Source organism: Trichechus manatus, unplaced genomic scaffold, assembly GCF_000243295.1.
Source record: "Trichechus manatus latirostris isolate Lorelei unplaced genomic scaffold, TriManLat1.0 scaffold00062, whole genome shotgun sequence".
NCBI classification, from domain to species: domain Eukaryota; kingdom Metazoa; phylum Chordata; class Mammalia; order Sirenia; family Trichechidae; genus Trichechus; species Trichechus manatus.
Window position 1 is genome coordinate 1973534 of NW_004443998.1, and position 22236 is coordinate 1995769.

The following is a 22236-nucleotide window of genomic DNA, read 5'->3' on the forward strand; positions in this document are numbered from 1 at the left end:
AGTGCTGTTACTGACGTTAATACTGTCAGTAGAAAAGGACGAGTATTAGTAGCCGTTTATAATGTTTTGGACTGTATGGATCTAATCAGTACATAAACATCATTCCTGAAATTTCTAAGTTTTTAGAGTATTTTTTAAACATCAAACTTAATTCTGTAGATGCTGCAAATTCTTTTAGACAGGTTATAAACAAAAAGTAGGTTGTGAAATCAGTTTTTTGAAATACAGTGATCATTAGTTTTGAAAAATGAACTAAAATAGAAAATATTAGCTGTGTAAATAGAATGATTATTTTTTCATGAAACTTCTGTGTCAGGTGTATTTATAAAGTACACAGTGTTTATGTACTGAGTAATGATATAAAGTATATTTTTTTTAATCATTGTCGATCATGGTTAAAAGTTTAAAGCCACTACAATATAGGGTATTAATAACTGAAAACAACATTCTCATCAATTTATATTTAGTACTTACAAAGTTTCTTTGTAATTCCTGCATACTCTTTCGCATATTTAACATCATTCGGTCCACTGCCTGAAAAGGGTTGACATCTGTATGCTATAGAATATTAGGAAGTACATTATTAACTACAAGTACAAGACAAAAGAAACAAACCAATCTTAAAACAGAGCCAAACTTTTCCCCCCAGATTCATGCTGTGGGATCTCATGCAGTAGTCAACCAGGCAAATATAATTTAAAGACTAAAAACGAAAGCGATTAAAGAAGAAATGGAAACACGTCAAGTCGATCCTCACTCATAGGGACCCTACAGGACAGAGGAGAACTGCCTCACAGGGTTTGCAAGGCTGCAAACCTTTATGGAAACAGACTGCCACATCTTTCTCCACAGAGCAGCTGGTGGATTTGAACCACCAACCTTTTGGTTAGCAGCCAAGCACTTTAACCACCAGGGCTCCTTAAATAAATAAATAGATATACTAAATGACGTATTCTGGTCTGGGACAGTTCTAGCATAGAACAGTCTTCAAGTTTTTCATTCTCCCCTCTCGATACCCATCACACAAACAAAGGTCACACTGGCACCCCCACCAGCCCCACATGGCTGATAGAAGCCATCCCTCAAGCCCCCAGCCCTCTTCTCATCACAGGAGGGTACAGGTAAAAGAGGCCAATCCGCTCTCCTAATGGGTCTACCACCAAAGGCTCAGAGGGCACCCCCTCGAAGCTGAGACACACTCCCTCACAAGAACAGCTGAGGCTGCCTCGAGAAGAGCAGTCATCTGCCAACAACTGTACAAACACACCGTGGATGGCCAGGGGAACCAACCAATCAGTCTGAGAAGACACACAACCAGGATGCTTCTTAGAAGCGAGAATGGTGAGACTTCAGCGTGCTTACTTTGGACACATCATCAGGAAAGGTCAATCGCTAGAAAAGGACATCATGTTTGGTAAAGCAGAGGGCCAATGACAATGAGGAAAACCCTCAATGGGTGGAGTCACACCATTAGCCACAGCAATGGACTCAAACATACCAACCAGCATGAAGACGCTGCAGGACCAGGCAATGTTTCACTCTGTCATACGTAAGTTTGCCATGAGTCGGAGCAACTCAGGGACAACTAACAACAACACACAAATCTTTGATTGTCATAACCGGGGTTTGGGGGCATACTACTGGCATCCAGTGAGCTAGAGGCCAGGGACGCTGCTAAACATCCTACAAGGCACAGGACAGCCGCCACACGAAGAATTATCTGGCCCACAGTGTCAGTAGTGCCAAGGTTGAGAAACCCTGCTCTGGAAAAATCTGCTCTTGATTTTAGCTTTTATCACTGGAACACTCACCAGAAAATAAAAGTAAAGCACATTCTAGTGTGTCACCCAATGCACTGGCTATTATTACAAACAGAGAGCATCGTCTGGTAAAAGGAACTCCGCTGCTCAAAGACGAGTCTTCTAATCCTGTAAGGCACCTGGGTCAAGGCGTAGTATTTCCGCCCCTCTGGAGTTTCTTTTGCAGTGTGCCAAGCTGGGCACTCAATAAACAATTATCAAAGGCCTGTTTGTCTCCCTGCTTTCTACGGGGTTTTTACTGCTAGTAACAATGCAGAATAGACAGGAAACCCAGATCCCTCTTTAGAAGAAACTTAATATGCTAGGGAAAAACAGGCACATTTAGGAGATACCGACTTATCTTTGGGTATACAAAGGACTGGAGCAGAATTACTCTACATTTTAGAGATTTAATACAAGTCAGGAAATATTCTGAATATTTTAACACAGATGAGGATCAGAGCCTCAGAGACATGCGGTGCAGTGAATTACTTAACACGGCCCTGCTAGCCAGTCTTTATGACTCCCACACAGTGACTGGATGGGATGATGCAAAGAAGGCCTACGGAACCCTAACGAGGTATGGTGGTTGGTATTGTGTGTTGGCTTATCTAGGCCATGATTCCTTGTAGTGTGTGGCTGTTCTCCATTTTGTGATCTGATGTAATTATCCTAATTATCCTCCATTTTGTGTGTTGTAAATCCTAACCTCTATGTGTTACTGAGGCAGGATTAGTGTGGGGTGTATCTTGAGTCACAGTCTTGCAGAAGGGCATGACTCAAGTCCCACTCCTACTTAAGTCACACCCTTCCCTGGGGTGTGGCCTGCATCCATTGTATGTGTTTGGGTGCTCCACGGGGCTCTTCCCCTCTCTGCATCTGGATCCTGTGTCTGGCTCATCACTGACTGACCTCTGGTTCTCGGGACTTGAGCCAGTGGCCTGCTGCCTGACCTGCCGATTCTGGGATTCGTCAGCTTCCACAGCCCTGTGAGCCAGCAGCCTGTCATCTGGCCTGCCGATTCGGCCACATGAGTCAGGAGAAGCCTACGCCTGGCCCACAGATTTGGGACTTGCTGGCCTCCACAACCGCGTGAGCCACTTCCTTGAAACGGTTCGTGAGTTCTGTGAGACGCTGCAGTGAATTACAGAACCCAAAGATGGGAGGGAGAGTACTGAGTGGAGGAGGAGTAGTTGATGTTACAGATGATGGAGTGGTACAGCAATTTGGAAAAATTGGACATTTAGGACATCTTTAACCTCAGCCTCATAGGAACCAGCTTTGTACTGATCCGTATAAAAGAAATTATTCATTTAAGACATAAGAGAGGGAAGGGCTAGCTCAAGGAAAGAAAAGAGGATAATGATGAAAAGGTTAGACATTTGTGTATATTGTCCTTTTCTCTATTCACTGTCAAACTGGCCTTGTCATATCTGCCCTTGTTCTGGAGTGGTCCATCACCCTGCAGTGACAAAAAGTGGTGTACAAGTTGGAGCTGAGGTTCCACTGGGATCTCAGGCCTTCGGAAACTTTGTACACACGCTCTTCTCTCTGCCGAGAATGTTTTCTCCTTTCTTGGCATGGTTGGTTCCTTCTCATCATTTAAATATCACCTTCTAAGAAAGGCCTTCCCTGACCACCACCTCCACCTCTGTCTCTTTACCTGGCTTCATCTCCTTCAGAGGACTCTGGCTATGTGAAATTCTTTTGTTTACTGTCTTCCCACTCTGCAATTGCTGTGAGGGCAGGGCTATTTTCTCTGTCTTACTTACTTACAATTCCTGGCACAGAGAAACCAGAAACCAAACCCACTGCCGTCGAGTTGATTCTGACTCATAGCCAGAGAAGGGCTCGATAAATAACCGCTGAATGAATGAACAAATTTTCTCTAGCTGAAACCATATATCCAACCGTTCACCACAGACGCCTCAAAGCTAAACAGCCAAAACTGAAGCGATCATTTTGACCACCGCCACCCTCACACCCGCACTGCGTCAATGCTCTGTTCTTAGCTTAGTGGCATTCCCATCCACCTGTTCTTCCTACCAGAAAAATGGAAGTTACACTTAAATGTTTTCTCTATTACAACCTAATCAATAATCAAGTTCTACCCATTCACCTCGTTAGCTCTCTCAAATGAGAGACTTCTCTTTATGACCATCACCATTACCCAAGTAGAAGCTATCACTAACACTTAGTTAATGCTTCAACTTAATGCACGCTTAATGCTTGTTCCCCTCTGCAGGCACAGTGCCTTTTGAAAATGAAAATTTGACTCTATTACTACATTTTCACAAAATCCATCAACTGTTCCCCTGCTCTTAAGAGAATGTCCACATTCATGATTAGGGCCTAAAGAAGTCCCTGGTTACCTCTCCTGCCTCACTGGTATTTACTCTCCAACTCGCACTCTAGGACTAAGTAATCCTGAAACACTGCTGAGCTTCCTAACCTCCAGGTCTTTGCACGTGCTGTTTCTTCGGTATTGAGTGCTCTTCCTCTCCACCTTCTGCTATTCCTGGCTAACTCTTATTTATCCCTAAGGTTCAGGAAGCTTTCCCTCATTGACCTCCACCACTCACCTCCCCTCCCCAAAAGGTCTGGGCTAAGCGCTCTTTTCTATGTGTGTGTGCTCCCACCAGTGCTGAACTTCCTGATCATTTTACTGATAACTCTGTGTTGTAACTGCTTTTTTTCCTTCATCATTTGTCTCCCTAAAATATGGTCGAGAAGAACAAATGTTACATGTCAAACTTTAGGGAGACAAATGGTTCAGGCGTAGCACAAAGGAATCAAAAAGAAACTATCACGAGCGCTTAGATGCATCCATATCAAATGTCCCTAATTCATGCTATTCTCTGCGACTCCTCAGAATGCCTTTAGGGCGTGCTAGAAACTAACATCCTAGAAAATGGGATCAAAGCCCAAAGAAACACCGTGAGAGAAAAGCTAGCTGCAGAGCAGCCATCCTTGCGCATGGGCAAGGAAAAACAACATGAACAAGCTGGCAACAGAATTCCAGAGAAAACAACGCATCTGGGCTTTGTTGGGCTCATTCATCTACAGTTTGATGGTTCTTCACCTCTTGGAGGATCATCATAAGCATGACAGTCAAATACAACTATGGAGATTCTTTTGTAAATCAAGCGAGTATTCACCTAATAAAATCTACTTTTTCTTTTTGAAGACTAACATATGTTTGACATGACTTACTTTCAGAAAATATGTCTAAACACTCTAAGATAAATTTAGTACTTGATATGGAGGTTCTCAATACAAATACTAAAAAGCCATTATGAAAGTTAGTGATGCTACATGCCAATTCAGTCAGCTTGAGTTAATAGTAAATAACTAAATAAACATTTGTCAGCAAATACAGCTGGAATGGTTTGTTTCTCCTGATACGAACCAGGCCACCAAAACTGCCAAAAGGCGCAGGGGAATTACTCATTGCCTAAAAAATAAAAAATCCAGTTAGTTTTGGTTATATTGATTTTACAATAATACCTGAAAAAGAAAGAAAGGCAGTATATAGTCACATAGCTCACAGCTAACAAAATTATAGAACCCTTTTAATCAGAAAGAACTCAACATACATTTTTAAAAATTATCTGGTTATTATTCATTGTAGAGTCTGACAGGAAGAAAAGGAGATTTCTGCAGGCAAATAGGAAAGCCATATATCACTTTTAAATATGACTAGTATTTACTAAAGACAGCTGAAAGAAAAAGAATTTGCTATGGATTAAGAAAAATATTTCTCCAAGGAAATACAAAATTCACACCAAAATTAATGAAAACATAAGGTACAATGATAAGATTAAATCATCTTTCCTTTGCTCAACTATTCCATATTTTTAGATCAATTAATCATGTCTGAACTTACTAAAAATAAAAATTTTTATCAATATTAATAAAATTTCAAAAGATTATTAGAGATACTGGATATAAATTTAATGAATGCCTCCTAAAAACTTAGTTTAGACTTCAGAAAGGTTCCTATATATAGTTTTAAAAATATTTATTCTTTGATGGGCAAAACTAGGTTAAGTATAATAGGTGGAATAATAAAAATCAATAGTTCACAAATTGTATTCCTCAACAGGTACAGATGAATAAAAATGAAATTTTATATAGATGCTTAGAAATTAAAAACTTTCACTACTTGGAGATTTCATGTTTTGAAAATAAAATCTGAATTCCTGAGCAAACAGTATATACAAAGTTTTACCATCATTCACCTGCAATTTTCTCCCTGTGTAATTTATGTTGAAAAATGAAGAACTGTGTGTTTATATTAAATTGTAGAATATATATCACATGATACATACTTACAATGTCTACCTAGAACAGTAATTCCCAAAGTGTGCTGGATGCAGTTAATGGCGATATACAAAAACCACCAATAAAATGCCTATTTCTATTACTTTTTACTAAAAGGAAGAAAGAAAGGAAGAACAGACTTTAGATTGACTCTGGCACCATCACTCAGTCTAAATGTCAGATCCTGAGTTATAAGATACCTCATTAAATGAATTAAAATATTAAATTATCTAGTTTTAAAACAAAACTGGTCCTCACGAAATGGACAACTGGTTTAAAATATTCCCATAAAGAAATTATGCACTGAAGAAAATGCTGATAATGCAAACATAAGAAAATGGCAGAGCTGATACTTCTACTTTTAGCACGAGTTTTTTTCACCTCATCATACAGCTGACAAAGATGACAACTACCCAGAAATTGGCAAAAAATAAAGAAAAAATTATCAAGATGGCTATTTGAAATATGGATTTTTATCTACTATGCTTAAAAAATAAACATTGCTCTAAATATGTTTTTACTATGAGAAATTATCAGATAATGGGACTGTTTTATAACCATCGTGATTACTGTTGACTTTTTCTTTCTACAACATTTAAGATAAAAAGCAAACATGTCATTTTGATGGCTAATGTGTGCCTGACCCAAGCCATGGTCTTTTCAATCGCCTCATATGTGAAAGCTGGACAATAAAAAAGGAAGACCAAAGAGCTGATGCGTTCAAACTGTGGTATTAGTGAAGAATATTAAATATATCATGGACTGCCAGAAGAACGAACAAATCAGTCTTAGAAGAAATACAACCAGAATTTTCTTAGAAGCAAAGACGGTGAAACTTCCTGTGTTTTACGCAAATAACGCATGCCTTCTAGGTTTGCCAACTGCCCCCCCCTTTGAGATATTTTTGTAAGCATGCTATTTGTGTAAAACTATGGTATTTTGGACACACCAGGAAAGACCAATCGCTAAAAAAGAACATCATGTTTGGGAGAGAGCCCACAAAATCAAGGGAAACCCTCAATGAGATGGACTGACACAATAGCCACAACAACGGAGTCAAACATTATGAAGATGGCAGAGGACCGGGCAACGTTGTGTTCTCTTCTATAAACTGCTGCCATGAGTCAAAGCCAATGTAATAGCAACCACCAACAACAACATTAAGAATACCAAATACCAAGAATTTGATATCATAACAGTAAATAATTCACTGAGATAATTAGACTTTCAGTTGTGAGACGAACCTCATTAAAAAAAGAATCAGTATAGTTCAAGTTAAGGCACTTCTAATCCATAATGGATGAAATCTGGTTCTTGTTTCTTGAAAAACAGTGATACAATACAATAATGTATTAAATGCTTTGAAGAGAGCTAGGTACAGAAAAGTGAATTATTTTTAATAATACGTAAATATATCTTTACATAACAACGACAACAAAAAATATATCTTTAAAGCTCTTGCTTTAAGAATTCCTTTTCTGTTCTTTGCTTGTCTATGGAGTGCTTTTTTTTAACCTTTTGTTACTGTTAGGTACGGTCGAGTCGATTCCAACTTCTAGTGACCCTATGTACAACAGACTGAAACACTGCCTGGTCCTGTGTCATCCTCACAATCTTTGCTGTGTTTGAGACCATCACTGCAGCCACTGTGTCAATCTATCTTGTTAAGGGTCTTCCTCTTTCTGCTGACCCTCTACTTTACCAAGTGTGATGTCCTTCTCCACAGACTGGTCCCTCCTGATAACGTGATAAAAGTACGTGAGAGAAAGTCCGACCATCCTCGCTTCCAAGGAGCATTCTGGTTGTACTTCTTCCAAGACAGATTTGTTCGTTCTTCTGGCAGTCTACGGTATATTCAATTCCAAGGCATCAGTTCTTCTTTGGCCTTCCTTATTTATTATCCAGCTTTCACACGCATATGACCAAAAAACCTGTTGCCATCGAGTAGATTCCGACTCATAGGGAACCTATAGGACAGAGTAGAACTGCCCCATAGGGTTTCCAAGTTGCAGCTGGTGGATTTGAGCTGCCAATTTTTTGGTTAGCAGTCACAGCTCTTAACCACTGTGCCACCAGGGCTCCTCACATGCATATGAGGAGACTGAGACGCCATGGCTTAGGTCGGGCACACCTTAGTCCTCAAGGTGATATCTTTGCTTTTTAATACAAAGATCTTTTGCAGCGGATTTGCTCAGTGCGATGCGTCTTTTGATTTCTTGACTGCTGCTTCCAGGGGAGTTGGTTGCGGATCCAAGTAAAATGAAATCCCTGACAATTTCAATATTTTCTTTGTTTATCATGATATTGTTTATTGGTCCAGTTGTGAGGATTTTTGTTTTCTTTATATTGAGGTGTAATCCATACTGAAAGCTGTGGTCTTTGATCTTCATCAGCAAGTGCTGCAAGTCCTCTTCACTTTCAGCAAGCAAGGTTGTGTCACCTGCATTTCGCAGGTTGTTAATGAGTCTTCCTCCAATCCTGATGCCACATTCTTCTTCATATAGTCCCAGCTTCTCAGATTATTTGCTCAGTATACAGATTGAGTAAGTATGATGAGAAGATATAATCCTGACACACAACTTTCCTGACTTTAAATCACGCAGTATCATCTTGTTCTGTTCAAATGACTGCCTCTCGGTCTATGTACAGGTTTTGAATGAACACAATTAAGTGTTCTGGGATTCCCATTCTCTGCAATGTTATCCACAATTTATGATCCACACAGCTGAATGCCTTTGCATAGTCAGTGGTTAAGCACTGGGCTGCTAACCAAAAAGGTCGGCAGTTCGAAGCCACCAGCTGCTCCTCGGAAACCGTATGAGGCAGTTCTATTCTGTCCTACAGGGTTGCTATGAGTTGGAATCGACTTGATAGCAATGGGTTTGTTATTTTGGTTTAAACATCTTTCTGGTATTTTCTGCTTTCAGCCATGATCCATCTGACATCAGCAATGATACTCTTCATTCCACGTCGTCTTCTGAATCTGGCTTGAATTTCTGGCAGTTCTCTGTTGATGTACTGCTGCAACCACTTTGAATGATTTTCAGCATAATTTTACTTCTGTATGATATTAATGGTTTTGTTCAATAATTTCCACATTCTGTTTTTCTTTGGAATGGGCACAAATATGGATCTCTTCCAGTTGGCTGGCCAGGCACCTGTCCTCCAAACTTCTTGGCATAGACGAGTGAGCACCTCCAGTGCTGCATCTGTTTGTTGAAACATCTCAATTGGTATTCTGCCAATTTCTGAAGCCTTGTTTTTCACCAATGCCTTCACTGAAGCTTGGACTTCTTCCTTCATTACCATTGGTTCATGATCATATGCTACCTCCTGAATGGTTGAACGTTAACCAATTCTTCTTGGTACAGTGACTCTGTGTATTCCTTCCATCTTCTTTTGATGCCTTCTGCATCATTCAATATTTTACCTTCAATATTGCAATTTGAGGCTTGAATTATTTCTTCAGTTCTTTCAGCTTGAGAAACCTTAGGGGAGGGAATCTCTACACCAAAATAGCTTACCACATAATGGCTCACTGCTTACTCAAAACGTTTATTTTAAAACCTATCGGTTACAAAAAGAGAGAGAGCTTAGTGTAAATTTTTAATAAAAGTTAAAACAGACTAGGACAGAGCTAGCATGCTCAAAAAGCTTTGTGCTTTTAAAAGTTTATCATCAGCTGGCTTTTTCATTTTCTGCAGTCTGTTGCTCATTTTTGTTCCCACATTCATACCTAGTTATGAAACACTTAGAAAGGTCAAGTTGAGATAGGTTTTTTTGGTTTGTTTTTGTTTTCTTTAATTAACTGATCGACTGACTTTTGTTTATACAAAAGTCGTTCAAAGCTAGATATTCACTTGCCAAATGTATCACACCCTGGGGGAGATAAGAAGAATCACATCTCACCAGTACAAATCCGACTGTATAAATTATAAAATTACAGGAAAAAATAAGAGTTTTGGCTCAAAGAGAGACTGAATGTTCCTTTGAAAATCTGCTCTAACAGGATGAAATTCCTGTATTTTAAAAATTACTGCTGCCCTTCAACTGCCCTAGAACAATCCTCAGTATTCTTGGTTGGCAAAGGGATTTTTTGTTTGAATAAGAAAAAAATGCTTTGGTGTTGGCTTTATAAAGATAGCTATTACATTATAATATAATAATTGGCTTTATAAAGATAGCTGTTACATTATAATGTAATAAAGAGAAATGTATACTGCTTTATTTTAGAGGTGAGAGGCAAGTAGATGCTACCAAGCAGTATTTATTATTTTAAAAACTACTGAATTTATATAGCTAATGTTTTTTAAAATGCTCGATACAGTAAAAATACATTTACTTTTATTTGGTAGCTAGATCAATACTGCAGGTTTTCTTATAAAAATGTTTAAAGAGATGATTATTAAGTAAGAAATAAGATGACAAGTTCACATACATGATTGCTGTTGTTCCCATCAATTCGTCTCCGACTCGGGGCAACCTTATGTGTAACAGAACAAATGCTACCAAGTCCTGTGCTGTCTTCACGATTGTTGGTATGTTGGAGTCCATTGTGGCAGCTATTGTGTCAATCCATCTCACTGAGGGTTTCCCTCATCTTCCTTGGCCCTCTACTTTTCCGAACATGTCCCGTTCTAGCAACTGGTCTTTCCTGAGCACTAAAGGTTAGTGCTCTTTCTTTAGGACTGGTCAAAAAAAGCTAAAAGTTTTGGAGTCTAAATGAATGTCTATAGTCATGCTGTCCATTAAAGTAGCCACTAGCCACATGTGACTATTTAAAATTTAAGTAATTAAAATGAAATCAAAGTAAAAACCCAGTTCCTCAGTAGCACCAGTCACATTTCAAGCGCTCAGCAGCCATATGTGGCTAGTGGTTACCACGCTGAACAAAGCAAATTTAGAATATATCCATCATCCTGAAAGTGCTATTGGATAGGGCCAGTCTACAGAATTAAAACAAAAACAGTTGCCGTTGAGTTGATCCTGACTCATGGCAACCCATGTGTGTCAGAGTAGAACTGGGCTTCACAGGGTTTTCAATGGCTGATTTTTCAGAGGCAGATTGCCAGGTCGTTCTTCTGAGGGTACCTCTGGGTAGAACTGAACCCTCAGTCTTTTGGTTAGCAGCCAAATGAGTTGCTTGCACCAGCCAGGGACTCCTTACAGACTTTAAAAAACCACTGCCATCAAGTCGACTCCAACTCACAGTGACCCTATCGGACAGAGAAGAACTGTCCCACAGAGTTTCCAAGGCTGTAATCCTTATGGAAGCAGACTGCTCCATCTTTCTCCCATGGAGCAGCTGGTGGGCTCAAACTGCCAACCTTTTGGTTAGCAGCCAAGGACTTTAACCACTGCACCACCAGGGCTCCTTCTATAGACTTTAGCCTACACTAATAAACGATCCATAATCTTAGAAGGTAATTATTATGGCACCTACATTGGACAAGGTAGCAACAATTCTTAGTTTTTCATTCAAATGTCAGTCATGGCCTTCTTTTGTATTCAAGATCATTTTCCTACTTGACTTCTCTTATTCAGTCATCACATTTAGACAACCATATTAATTCAGCTGTGTTTTTCCCTTTTTTCCCCCCCAAATACTTGATGGAAAGCCACTTCAGCAAGGTAAATATAGTATGAGGCACGCTAACAACGCAAATAGTTTTAAAGTATGAACCTTACAAACTACAGTTACACAGAAATTTATCTTTTGGTCATATGTCTTATTCCAGCTCTTGTTAAACATTCAAGTGTTTTAAGCACAAGTGCTCTAGAAAGAAACATTTACTTCTGCTTCCAATGGATGGCCAGGAGAATTGCAGCTTATGTGTACAGACATCTTCAAGAACTTTTCAGCTGAATTATAAACAGCTCTCCTTTCTATGCTTACAAGTAGGGGAGTAAAATCATCACTTCCTCCTTCTTCTACCAAGGAGGAGAGTAGCCCATTTATGTGCAGAAACAGAAAGAGCTATATTCACCCACTCCTCATTTAAAGACTGTCTGGTTATGTGACATTTTGCTTTTACAACAATAGTGAAAAATCTACTACCTATTTGTGCATTAATGACATACATCTGGCAGTAAGGGCGCCAAGTGCTCCCTTGTGGTCCAGCATGCTCTGCTGTGTACCCCTCTGGTAACTGTGGGTGTAATAAACTTACTTTTATGGTCTCCCTGACTCATCTTTCCTCTGTTGCCCCTGATTTGCAATCCTACACTCACGTTTCCCAATGGCCAAGGCACCTCCGCTGGTACAAACAGCCAGTGACTAAAATTGCTGTCTGTCTCTGACGGTTCAGTTTTGCCAATTTCCCACTTCCGAGTTGCCAGGAGACAGAATTTTGCCTAGTAACAGTTCTCACTTGCCACTGGCTGCGGTGCCTGGAGCCTCCTCCCGAGAGGTGGCCTGGGAAATTCAAGCTCCATCTCCAGAGTTGGCAATTATGGCTGTTCCTGTGGCCGCTGCACTGGCCTGAGTCCTGGTCAGGAATGTGAATGTGCTGTGTGCAGATTATACATTAATATGTATGAAACAGAACATGAAGGTTACTTCCATTTAAATGGCAAATGTAATTTTACTCATCAAACTTCCTAGGAGTATTTGAAATGTTTTGCTCTATTTAAGCTTATTATTGCAAACAGAAAATATGAAAATGTACTTTCGGCAGCAATTTTTGAAATTTCAACCTTGTGTGCATGATAAAAAGAAAGATTCTGGAAGTTTCCCAATTGACCAATTCAAAGTTCACAGAGTTCCAAATATCTACATTTCAACTGCAGAGATTCATCTTTATAGACATTCCTGCAAATTTGTTCCAAGGTCTTATAAAGTAATAGAAATAAAATAGGCAAGAAGGAAAATAGTTAAGATATCTATATCTATCTATATCTATGCATATATTTTTAGTTGAGCGTGTTGTAACCTCCCAGCTTTGCTCTCACACAGGGCTTGTGAAAATATATTTTAGCTGCTCAAGCTTTTGAGACACAAAAGTTAACCAAATTTTTGAAAGTCCACGGTAGCTACACAGAAGATCAGAGTTGCCTAGTCCAATAAAGATAAAGCATTACACCACAGCTTTGGCTGCTATTTTAAAGTAGGGGGAAAAAAGTGGTATATGGGATAGAAAGGATATTTCCTTGACTGTTTAAGACGTGAAAGGAATAAGGTGAGAAATATGTATATATATATACTTTTTAAAGGAAGAATGATGGTTTAGGTTTGGCTCAATATAACACTATGGTCCTAGAAGTTTTGGTAGCACAGTGGAATTCAAACAGCTAACAATTTATTGTTAATGGATTCAGCTACCCAACAGGTCCCCCTTATATATTTCTACACCACAAGTATTAGTCATATCCTATCATCACAGATATATTCTGTTAATATTTTTCTTCACATCCCACAGAAACTTCTCACTAATTATCTTTACAATAAACAACTTACACTAAAGGAGTTTTCATCATCATCATGTCCTCTACGATTACGAGCTCTTCCTCTACCATTGGAGATGCTGTACAAGTCTCTTCCAAAAGGTTCAGAAAAACTTTTCATCATCTGTTGCATACTTTCTCGGTGTGCCATAAAAGAATCACTGTTGAAAATATATATAAGCACATAAGATTATGTGTTGAAATTTAAATAACGAGTTTAGGAGAATAGAATGATTTCATTAAGACTCACTACCCATAAATATAAATTTAAGAAATATTTTTCTTCTCTTATCCACTATAATTCACTACAGGGTCGCTATGAGTCGGAATCGACTCAATGGCCATGGGTTTATAATTCACTTAAATATAAAAATAAAAATACACCATTATTTATCCCTTACTGTATAAAAATGTTTAACACAAATAACACATCTCAGACGACATACCATCACTAAAGGAATTCAGACACCATCTCAAGAATAGATTTGGTACACTGAATACTAATGACCAGAAACAAGACAAGCTGTGGGATGACACCAAGGATATCATAAATGAAGAAAGAAAAACGTCATTAAAAAGACAGGAAAGAAAGAAAAGACCAAAATGGATGTCAGAAAAGACTGAAATTTGCTCTTGAACGTACAGTAGCTAAAGTGGAAGAAATGATGTAAAGAGCTGCAAAGGGCAGCTCGAGAAGACAAAGTAAAGTATCATAATGAAAGGTACAAAGACCTGGAGTTAGAAAAGCAACAACGAAGAACACACTTGGCATTTGTCAAGCTGAAAGAACTGAAGAAAAAATTCAAGCTTTGAGTGGCAATATTGAAGGATTGTATGGGCAGAATATTGAACGATGCAGGAAGCATCAAAAGAAGATGGAATGAATACAGAGTCACTGTACCAAAAAGAACTGGTTGACATTCAACCATTTCAGGAGGTAGCATATGATCCAGAACCAATGGTACTGAAGGAAGAAGTCCAAGCTGCACTGAAGGCACTGGTGAAAAACAAGTCTCCAGGAATTGACGGAATACCAAATGAGATGTTTTATCAAAAGGATGCAGCGCTTGAGGTGCTCACTTGTCTATGCCAAGAAATTTGGAAGATAGCTACCCAGTCAACTGACTGGAAGAGATCTGTATTTGTGTCTATTCCAAAGAAAGGTGATCCAACAGAATGCAGAAATTATTGAACAAAATCATTAATATCACATGTAAGTAAAATTATGCTGAAGATAATTCAAAAGTGTTGACAGTGAACTGCTGGGAATTCAAGCCAGGTTCAGAAGAGGACATGGAATGAGGGATATCACTGCTGATGTCAGATGGATGTTGGTGAAAACAGAGAATACCAGAAATATGTTTACCTGTGTTTTATTGACTATATAAAGGCATTCAACTGCTTGGATCATAACAAATTATGGATAATATTGCAAAGAATGGGAATTCCAGAACACTTAATGGTGCTCACGAGGAACCTGTACATAGACCAAGAGACAGTCATTCGAACAGAACAAGGGCGATACTGTATGGTTTAAAATCAGGAAAGCTGTGCGTCAGGGTTGTATCCTTTCACCATACTTATTCAATCTATATGCTGAGCAAATAATCCGAGAAGCTGGACTATATGAAGAAGAACAGGGCATCAGGATTGGAGGAAGACTCATTAACAACCTGCAATATGCGGATGACACAACCTTGCTTGCTGAAAGTGAAGAGGACTTGAAGCACTTACTGACGAAGATCAAAGACCACAGCCTTCAGTATGGATTACACCTTAAACATAAAGAAAACAAAAATCCTCACAACTGGTCCAATAAGCAACATCGTGATAAATGGAGAAAAGATTGAAGTTGTCAAAGATTTTGTTTTACTTGGATCCACAATCAACGCCCATGGAAGCAGCAGTCAAGAAATGAAATGACATATTGCACTGGGCAAATCCGCTGCAGAAGACCTCTTTATTAAAAAGCAAAGATATCACCTTGAGGACTAAAGTGTGCCTTACCCAAGCCATGATATTTTTAATCGCCTCATACACATGTGAAAGCTTGACAATGAATAAGGAAGACTGAAGAAGAATTGATGCATTTGAATTAAGGTGTTGGTGAAGAATACTGAATATACCATGGACTGCCAGAGGAATGAACAAGTCTGTCTTGGAAGAAGTACAGCCTGAATGCTCCTTATAGCAAGGATGGCGAGTTTTCTTCCAACATACTTTGGACATGTTATCATGAGGGACCAATCCTTGGAGAAGGACACTATACTTGGTAGAGAGTCAGTAAAAAAAAAACATGGGAGACCCTCAACGAGATAAATTGATACAGTGGCTGCAACAATAGGCTCAGACACAGCAACAATTATGTGGATTATGCAAGACAGGCCAGTCCTTCATTCTGCTGTGCACAGGGTTGCTATGAGTTGGAACCCACTCAACGGCACCTAACAACAACAACAACAGACATGCCAACAAAAAAAAAAGGAATCTGAAAAATACTGCTTCTGGGTAGAGGCTGCTTTGGGTAGTACACAGTATAAATTCTAGTGAGGACAAATATAGAATGTTGGTTTGTTTTTCAACTCTTATTTATTAAACGTGAGAATTGAGAACTATAGCTATGTTATGAACACTTTAAAGGTACAACATATATTTTAATAGGCAAAGACAAAGCTCTAGATCACCTCTAAGAGGTCAACTTTTAATTTCTAAGAACTCTAAATACTAGAAATCACCATATGGTAAAAATATCTGCTGCATTTTAAGATCGTAGTTCTCGAAACTTTTTTGAGATTACTAGCCAGCAGGTGAACCAGTTAGAAATGCCGATTCCTGCTCCCTACTCCTAGAGATGGGATCCCCTAGTCCTAAGTGGGGTTTGTGGATAAAGCATCCCTGGTGATCTTGACTTAAACAGTCCCCCCACCAACCTCTGAGGAATACCGCCCCTCTGTAGTTGTGGTATATGACTTAGTTAGAATTTAATCTGGAGATTGGAGACCCTTAAATCTTATAGGGCCACAGTAAGGAAACCTAGGATAAGGTCCAATTTTCTTTTCCCTTGGTTATGTGATAGAAAAACTGGCACACCAGTTTTCTCCACTGGTTAATAAATAAGGAAATGCTCCACAATGCATGTTATCTGGTTTAAGTTAAAGGTTGGGGTCCTGGTATTGTCTTATAACCACCTTGTGACTATCACTCAGGATCACGTGATCGTGAGTTGATCCCAGCCACCATGCAGCCAGTTAATTAAAACCCCAGAACCGATCCTCTAACCTTTTTAAACCTGTAATTATGTACGTATCCTAGTCACGGTCCCTTCTCCGCTTCTGTTGTCCTACCAACAACAGTGATGAATTGATCTGCTATCAATAATGACCTTGTGATGATTTTCTTTATCCTATATAGTATATAATGGACAACATGACTGTCATCTGGTGGATTCCTTCAGCCTCTGAACTGGGTACATGCTAACAGTGTCCCTCACTTGAATGATCGTCTTTGTCTTGGCTTAATAAAAATCTCTTTTGATTAAATCAGAGTCTGGCGTCTTTTTCCCCTATGACAACTCAAACCTCCCTTCCTGAACCTAAGTTTCCATAGCTGTAAAATGAGGATAATATATATCCCTATTGCTGAGATTAAATAATGTATCTGAAAGCACAAAGCACAGTAACAGGCCCATATAATATGCTGGAAAAACGTTAACTTCCCTTACCTTCTCTTCTTAATTCATGTACAGATGCCATTCCCTACTATTCTATTATTAAGTACCTCTCACGGAAAAGAGACTTATTTAAAAATGCATATACCAATTATCATGTTCCAGGACCTATTCTATATGTTTTACAAATATTGACACTCAGCTCCTATCTGATGTTACCTCTTTCATCCAAAGCTCCATTCAAGAACCTAAAATTTCTATTGCCTACCATAGTGATTTTCCTACTTTGTTCCAGTTGAAAAGTCAGTGACCCACTGGTCAATTACTTATTGCTCATTCTAGAACTTAATGCATGCCATGACTGGAGTCCACTTTACCAAGTCAATCTTATTCTTCTCTGCAGTCCAGTAGAGTCCTCCAGTTGCCCTCGCTCCTTTCAGTCTTCTCCACCTCAGTTTAATCCTCCTTAGGTCACCCTTCTCCCTTCTAATCCAATTACAAACATCTGATGTCACCATGAGGATGCTCAAAAACGTCTATCTTCCTCCAGTAGTTCCAGGCAGAAAGAGCTTTTCCTTTGAACTCTACACTATTTGTACACATAAATCTATCCCAAGGGAGCTCAAAATTTATTAATACATTACTTTGGAAATCAAAAATATAATTGCTTCATATGCAGACATCCCTTAAATCTAGTTATGTTATTTAGTAAGATCAGCAAATAGCTTAGCTGGATTTGCATTTGTGTCTGCAGAAAGGTTGTTTTAATTCAGCTTTCTTGACGTATACTTTACATACAGGAAAATTCACCAGTCCAGATGTACAACATATGCATAACCTGCCCCAAATTTTCCCCTTGTCCCTTTGTAGATAATTGCTGTTAGTTGCCAGAGTCAGCTCCAACTCGATGGTGACCTTACACATAACAGAATGAAACATTGTGTGGTCCTGTGCTATCTTCATGATCGTTGGTATGTTTCAATCCCTTGTTGCAGCTATTGTGTCAATCCATCTCATTGAAGGTTTCCCTTGGCCCTCTACCATACATGATGTCCTTTTCTAGCAATTGGTCTTTCCTGCTGATGTGTCCAAACTAAGCAAGGTGAAGTGTCACCCTCCTTGCTCCTAAGGAACATTTGTTTGTATTTCTTCTAAGACTGCTTTGTTCATTCTTCCAGCAGTCCTATTCTTCGCCAACACTACTGTTTGAACGCATCAATTCTTTCAATTCTTCTGTCTTCCTTTTTCATTGCCCAGTTTTTGCATGTGTATGAGGAGACTGAAAAATAATGGCTTGGGGTAAGCGCACCTTAGTCATCAATGTAACATCTTTGCTTTTTAAAACTTTTAAGAGGTCTTTTGCAGCAGATTTGTCCAATGCAATACATCATCTGATTTTTTGACAGCATGTTCCATGAACACTGATTGTTGATCCAAGTAGAATGAAATCATTGACAAGTTCAATTTTTTTCTCCATTTATTATGATGTTGTTTATTGGTACAGTTGTGAGAATTTTCACTTTCTTCACATTCAGGTGTAATACATACTTAAGGCTATATAGTCTTTGACTTTCACCACTTTGGCAAGCAAGGTTGTGTCACCTGCATTTCGTAGGTTTTTAATGAGTCTTCCTCCAAACCTGATGCCAAGTTCTTTTTCCACCTTCACGGACTGTTTCTTCAGACTGAATAAGGTGAAAGGATATAAGCCTGCCACACATCTTTTCCAATTTTAAGACATGTATTATCACCAGAGCCCTGCTGGCACAGTGGTTAAAAACTCAGCTGCTAACCAAAAGGTCAGCAGTTCCAATCCACCAGCAACTCCTTGGAAACCCTATGGGGCAGTTCTACTCTGCCCTATAGGGTCATTATGAGTCAGAATCAACTGGCCAGCAACAGGTTTTTGGTTTAGCATTCCTTTGCTCTGTTCAAACGACTGCCTCTGGATCCGTGTATAGATTCCACATGAGCACAATTAAGTGTTCTGGAATGCCCATTCTTCATAATCTTATCCATAATTTGTTATGATCCATAGAGTTGAATGCCTTCATGTAGTTGATAAAACACATGTAAACATCTTCCTGGTAGTCTCTGCTTTCAGCCAAGATCCATCTGACATCTGCAATTATTATCTCTCATTCCACTTCGTCTTATGAACTGGCTTGAACTTCTGGCAGTTTCCTGTTGATGTACAGTTGCAGTCATTTTTAAATTATCTTCAGCAAAATTTTGCTAGCATGTGATATTAACAGTATTTAATAATTTCCACATTCCATTTGATCACCTTTCTTTGGGATGGGCATGAATACGGATCTCTTCCAGTCAGTTGGCCAGGTAGCTTTCTTCCAAATTTTTTTTTACAATGCAGTGCTGTTTTGAGGGAGGAGGATGAAGGCTGGAGGCTGCCTGGGGCTCCAGCACTAGGAAGTAGATGGGTCAGACATGGTGGGTGCACACCATGGACTCCATGTAGCAGTCAGAAGCATAAGTTAGATGCACAAGTAGTCACATGGATGAGTCTTAAGTACAGTGCTGATGAAAAATAATGGAAAAAATGAGATCTGAAACATGATCAAGTTTTCATCAGTTAATAATTCCTGCAGGCACCATTGAGAGAGCAAAAAGACAAGCCATAGAGCAGAAGAAAATATTCACAACACATATCTAACAAAGGACTTGTACCCAAAATATATAAGAACTCCTGCAACACTATTAGAACAAGACAAACTAAAACTTCCAAATTTCTTGACATAGATGAGTATGTGCTTCCAGTGTTGCATCTGCTTTTTAAACCATCTCAATTGGTATTCCATCAATTCCTAGAGTCTTGTTTTTTGCTCATACCTTCAATGAAGCTTAAACTTCTTCCTTCAGCACCAGCGGTTCTTGATCACATGCTCCGTCCTGAAATAGATGAATGACAACCAATTCTTTTTGATACAGTGACTCTTTATTCCTTCCATTTTCTTTTGATGCTTCCTGCATCATTCAATTTTTTGCCCATAGAATCATTCAGTAAGACAACTCGAGGCTTGAATTTTCCCTTCAGTTCTTTCAGCTTGAGAAATGCTGATTGTGACTCAGAAGGAGGCGGGGCCAAGACGGTGGAGTAGTCAGACGCTTGAGTGGACCCTCTTACAACAAAGACCCAAAAAAACAAGTGATTTGATTATAATATGTCCATCTGGGAGCCCTGAACATCAAAGGCAGAGTTGAGGAACTGGACTGAGTGGCAGTAGAAGGGAGAGACAGTTCGGAAGCAGTGAGGAATTGCCAGACCTGGCCCAGCAAGAGCCTGAGACCTTCAGGCCTTATCAGCTCGGGGCTAAGTCGTGAGGCAGGCAAGCAGCCATGCTCGGGAGGTGTATTCTGCACTGGGAGAGACCCAGACACTGAGAGTCTACTCAGCTACGCAAAACCAATGAGAAGCAGCCCTCGACGAAAGATGAGTACTTGTGTATGGCTTACCGCGTGGATCAAAAATACCCACCTTAGGGAAAAACCTCTCTCCCATTTACCTCCCCGCTCCCTGCTCTGCACTGGGCCCCGGACGGGCTTCAGCAACTGCCGAGTCCCCTGAGCTGGAAGTAGGATCCGTCACACGTCCGGAGCCATTCTCCCTGCCTTGGAGAGTGAACAAATTAACAAATAGGGGAAAAAATAAGCTGTTGGCTCCCCTAAGCCAGGAACCCAGGGTAGGCACGTCTCCTCTGCCTAGGCACAGGCACAAGGGATCCACGGACTTTGAGTGCACTTCCCCCTGCAGAGACTTGTGTGGGCCCATCTCAACAGCGTAGGCCCTCATTACCACAGTACAACAGCATATATACTGGAACTCTAAGTTCAACTGTTTCAGCTGTGAAGTGGCAGGTTCTTGACATTTGACACTGCTCTCCCCATTAAGCAGGGTCTTCACTTACCCACATCAGGGGCCTGAGGACTGGTGGTTCCACCCATACTGCCTAGCCACCTGTGATAGGGGCCCATGAATAAGAGGTGCCCTCCAGTCCTTACAGCCAATAGCATTAGCTACTCATAGTCTGGCTGCAAAACCCACACACCTACGTGCTCTAGGGAACAGGGACATGCCTTCCTCCTGGACACTTGGGGGTGGCTGTCACTCCCCTGCCTCACTCAGAGTGTGTTCTCCTGCTGCAGCCAGATGCCTGTGCCTACACCAATCACCCATGCCTGTCTAGGACTGTAAGTGAGAGCCTGGGCACCTGAGCTGAATCCATACAGGAGGAATGGGTGGACTCCTGAGCTCACCTACCTAGTAGCAGATCTAACCACCTGTCACCAGGGTCATTAGAGCTTCAAAGATGCCAATAATCAAACTAGCTCATATGAGCAGACTACCTGGGCATATCAAAACAAAACAAGAAGCCATGACACAGTAAGCAAACATAAAATAAATAAATATAATAACTAACTGATGGCTCGGAGACAACAGTCAATATCAAATCACATAAACAGGCAATCCATGATGGCTTCAGCAAGCTCCCAAAATAAAGAATCTAGAAATTTTCCAGAGGAGGAAAATTTCTTGAATTACCAGAGGCAGGATACAAAAGATTAATATACAGAACTCTTCAAGAGATTAGGAAGGAAATTAATCAAAATGCAGAACACGCAATAGAGGAAATTAAAAAGATTAAAGAGCATAATGATGAATTTAACAGGCTGCAAGAATCCATAGAGAGACAGCAATCAGAAATCCAGAAGATTAACAATAAAATTTTACAATTAGACAACTCAATAGAAAGTCATAGGAAGAGAATTGAGGCAATGGAAGTCAGAATTAGTGAGACTGAAGATAAAGCACTTGACAGCAATTTATTTGAGGAAAAATCAGACAAAGGGATTAAAAAAAAAATGAAGAAATCCTAAGAATTATGTTGGACTGTATCAAGAGAAATAACCTACGAGTGATTGGAGTACCAGAATGGGGGGGGGGGGGATAACAGAAAATACAGAGAAAATTTTTGAAGATTTGTTGAC

At 39.7% G+C, this 22236-nt stretch overlaps 1 protein-coding gene across 1 annotated transcript in view; it reads right to left on the minus strand.

Annotated features, from left to right (window-relative positions):
• The window catches only part of MLF1 (myeloid leukemia factor 1), a 42686-nt gene that overhangs the window by 8868 nt on the left and 11582 nt on the right, over positions 1-22236 (minus strand). The window contains exons 2-3 of the mRNA XM_004379160.3: positions 13579-13726; positions 475-558 (exon numbers count right to left, since the gene is read on the minus strand). Coding sequence (XP_004379217.2) covers positions 475-558; positions 13579-13726 — 232 coding nt within the window. The remainder of the gene's footprint in view (positions 1-474; positions 559-13578; positions 13727-22236) is intronic.